This window comes from Corylus avellana, chromosome ca4 (genome assembly GCF_901000735.1).
Source record: "Corylus avellana chromosome ca4, CavTom2PMs-1.0".
NCBI classification, from domain to species: Eukaryota; Viridiplantae; Streptophyta; class Magnoliopsida; order Fagales; family Betulaceae; genus Corylus; species Corylus avellana.
In genome coordinates this window covers 24,744,978-24,747,675 of record NC_081544.1, presented here as the reverse complement: position 1 = coordinate 24,747,675, position 2,698 = coordinate 24,744,978, and the positions used below count along the sequence as shown (strand labels likewise).

Here is a 2,698-nt window from a genome sequence, read left to right as displayed (position 1 = left end):
GGCCACCCCCTTGGCTCCAACGGGGTGGCCGAGCCACCCCGATGTTGCCCAAGTGGGTGGCCGAAACCACCCCCAACCACCATTGGGGGTGGTTTCGGCCACGAGCCACCCTGTTGCCGTTGGTGCCCAAGGGCATTGGAACCGAGGGGGTAACCTTTTTTAATTTAATTTTAAAAAAAATTAAGTAGGTGCCACGTGTCAATATCTGATTGGTCCACGTGAAATTCCGTTAAGTTAACTAACGGTCAACTGACAGAAAGATTAATTTTGTCTATTATCAAAACCACAGGGACCTCCTGTGATAAAAATCAAACTCTAGGGAGGAAAAAATAAAGTTGTGAAACCTCATGGGGTATTTAGTATTTAACCCTTGTTTGAAATATTATTTTAAATGGTTTTTCTCATCTAATTGTCTTGTATTTTATTAAGATTTAGTTCTTAAGGCGAAAATGGTTTTTAACATTCTGGCTTCCTATTTCTTCCTATTGCATTCGGGAGCACAAGAGAAAGGACACCAGGAAAAAACTGTTTTTCTTTAAAGTTAGGATTTAACCAATGCTAAGGAATGCATCTGAATCACATGTACCAATTAAAGAACTGCATCATACGTGTTCTTGCAGCATAGTCCAAGGTGGATTTTAATGGATGTGCTTAATATGTAAAATTGTCCTCTGTTGTCTCTTTTCAAATCTCCCGTTTTTTGTTTTTCCCCAGAGTGCCACTTTATTCCCATGGTTTCAGCTTACTTTTCTTTTTTCTTTATTAAGAACAAATATTGGTATGACTGACATGATTGGAGTTCACTCTTCTACGTAATAGGAAGAAGTTGTCTTGCTGCAGAAGAAACTGAGCATGAAAGAACAGATTGATGTGGAAAGACCCTCTAAAGATAAGACATCAGCAGTACCATCCTCTCTCCTAGAAGCCTGCCCATGAATCCCACTTCCACTGCTCGATTTAAGGTGGACTTCCGTAGTAGTGCTATTGTGGATCCTGTCCCACTTGGGAAAGCTTCTTCAAATGTCGCACAACAGACTGATAAAGCTCTGCCTTCAATTACTTCATCCCCATTTGCTGGTGTGCCAAACATGAGATCCAGAAGGCTGCAAGTCCAAAACCAACTGAGAAAGCCATGGCACATCAAGTACCTGTGATTTCAAGGCCCTCCAGTGCTCCTTTAGTTCCTGGTCCCAGGCCAACTGCTCCTGTTGTTTCCGTGGTTCAAACACCCCCTCTGCTTGCCCGTTTAGCGAGTGCAACTGGCCGGTTAGGTCCTGAACCCTCACCAGCAACACATGGTTATATTCCCCAGTCCTATAGAAATGCCATAGTATTAGTGGGTAACCCTGTTGCCTCAAGTACAGGTGGTTTTACTCATCCTAACTCTCAAGGCTCGGGGTTGAGCCAATCCTCGGCATTCTCTCAATCAGCTACATTGGTATCAGCACCAATGTTTTTATCCCAAAGCACTGAGAGGATTGACCCGGGTATTCCTTATGGCTTGGTAATGCGGGACGTTTTGCAGAATGGACACAACTGGATGGAGACTTCTCAAAGGGAATCCAGCAGAAACATGCACTATGATCAGTCTTCGCTGCTTAATGACGTTCAAAACCTGGGCTTGTATAGGCCTGTGCACAGCGGATCGTGGGAACAATTATCCTCCAAGTTCCCTGCCAGTATATCTGGCCGGCAGAATCAAGGTGTGTCGGGAGAGGAGTTCCCGTTCCAGCATCTGGATATCATCAATGACCTGCTTGACGATGAACATAGTGTTGGGAAGGCAGCAAAGGCAAGCACAGTTTCTCAGACTATCAGCAATGGGCAGCTATTAAATAGACAGTTTTCTTTTCCTGGTGATATGGGCATGTCGGCTGATTTGGGGTCCTCATCTAGCCCTTGCAGGTTTGAGCGAACACAGAGTTACCATGAGAATGGGTTTCAACCCCATTATCAGTCTTCTAGCAGCCATTATGACTCAACGAGGGATTTCATTCCACAAGCTAATGCTTTACCTTATGTAAATGGGCAGGTAGATGGGTTAATTTCGAACCATTGGCACCGGGCTGGTTCTGATTTATCTGTACTTGGCATGAGGAACTTGGAGGGCGATGTTTACCCCCATTATAATCCAGATTATTCAAATCTGGCTTGTGGTGTCAATGGTTATACAGTTTTCCGGCCTTCGAATGGGCACTGAAAAGGGAAGTATGACGGAGTCTGCCTGCAAAGTAGTGGGTTCCTGTCCGTTGTAATAATGTATTTGAGGAAATTGTTGGGTCTTAGATTTGGAGTGAGGTTATTATCCTTTGACAAGAAAACATTTTGTAAAGAATATTGTCCACCTTTGCTTACAGCTCTGAAGTAGTTAAAAAAATGAGGCTTTCTATATCTCTCGGGGTCCTAGTTACCGGTTGAACCGTAATAGTTTGAGCCACATTGTCGATGTCGTTGGCTCCTGGTTGCCTGTAATTTGAACCATATCCATATGATTGTGGCGTGCGTGCTCGGCTTTGTGGTAACTCGAAGGAATTTTTCAGGACTTGGTTTAAATTGGATAGAGAGAAGCATTTGCTAAGAAACAAAATAATGTGTTGAGCAAGTTTAGAATTGTCTTCTTATCTAACATTTTACACGGTTGTGGAAGCTCTTCTCTAACCATAATCTTTAGGAAAAGTAGCACTCTTCTTCAATGTGC

General features: G+C 43.4%; 1 protein-coding gene across 1 annotated transcript; it reads left to right on the top strand.

Annotated features, from left to right (window-relative positions):
* The first annotated feature begins 1,117 nt into the window (after nt 1-1,117).
* LOC132176939 (TNF receptor-associated factor homolog 1a-like) lies at nt 1,118-2,391 on the top strand. Its single transcript, XM_059589101.1, has one exon. It carries the CDS (start codon nt 1,133-1,135, stop codon nt 2,198-2,200), a length of 1,068 nt encoding a protein of 355 aa, XP_059445084.1. The 5' UTR covers nt 1,118-1,132; the 3' UTR covers nt 2,201-2,391.
* The last annotated feature ends 307 nt before the right edge of the window (nt 2,392-2,698 follow it).

Coding starts and splice junctions, on each gene's coding strand:
- LOC132176939 (XM_059589101.1), top strand. CDS start 1,133: ATGGCACATCAAGTACCTGTGATTTCAAGGCCCTCCAGTGCTCCTTTA.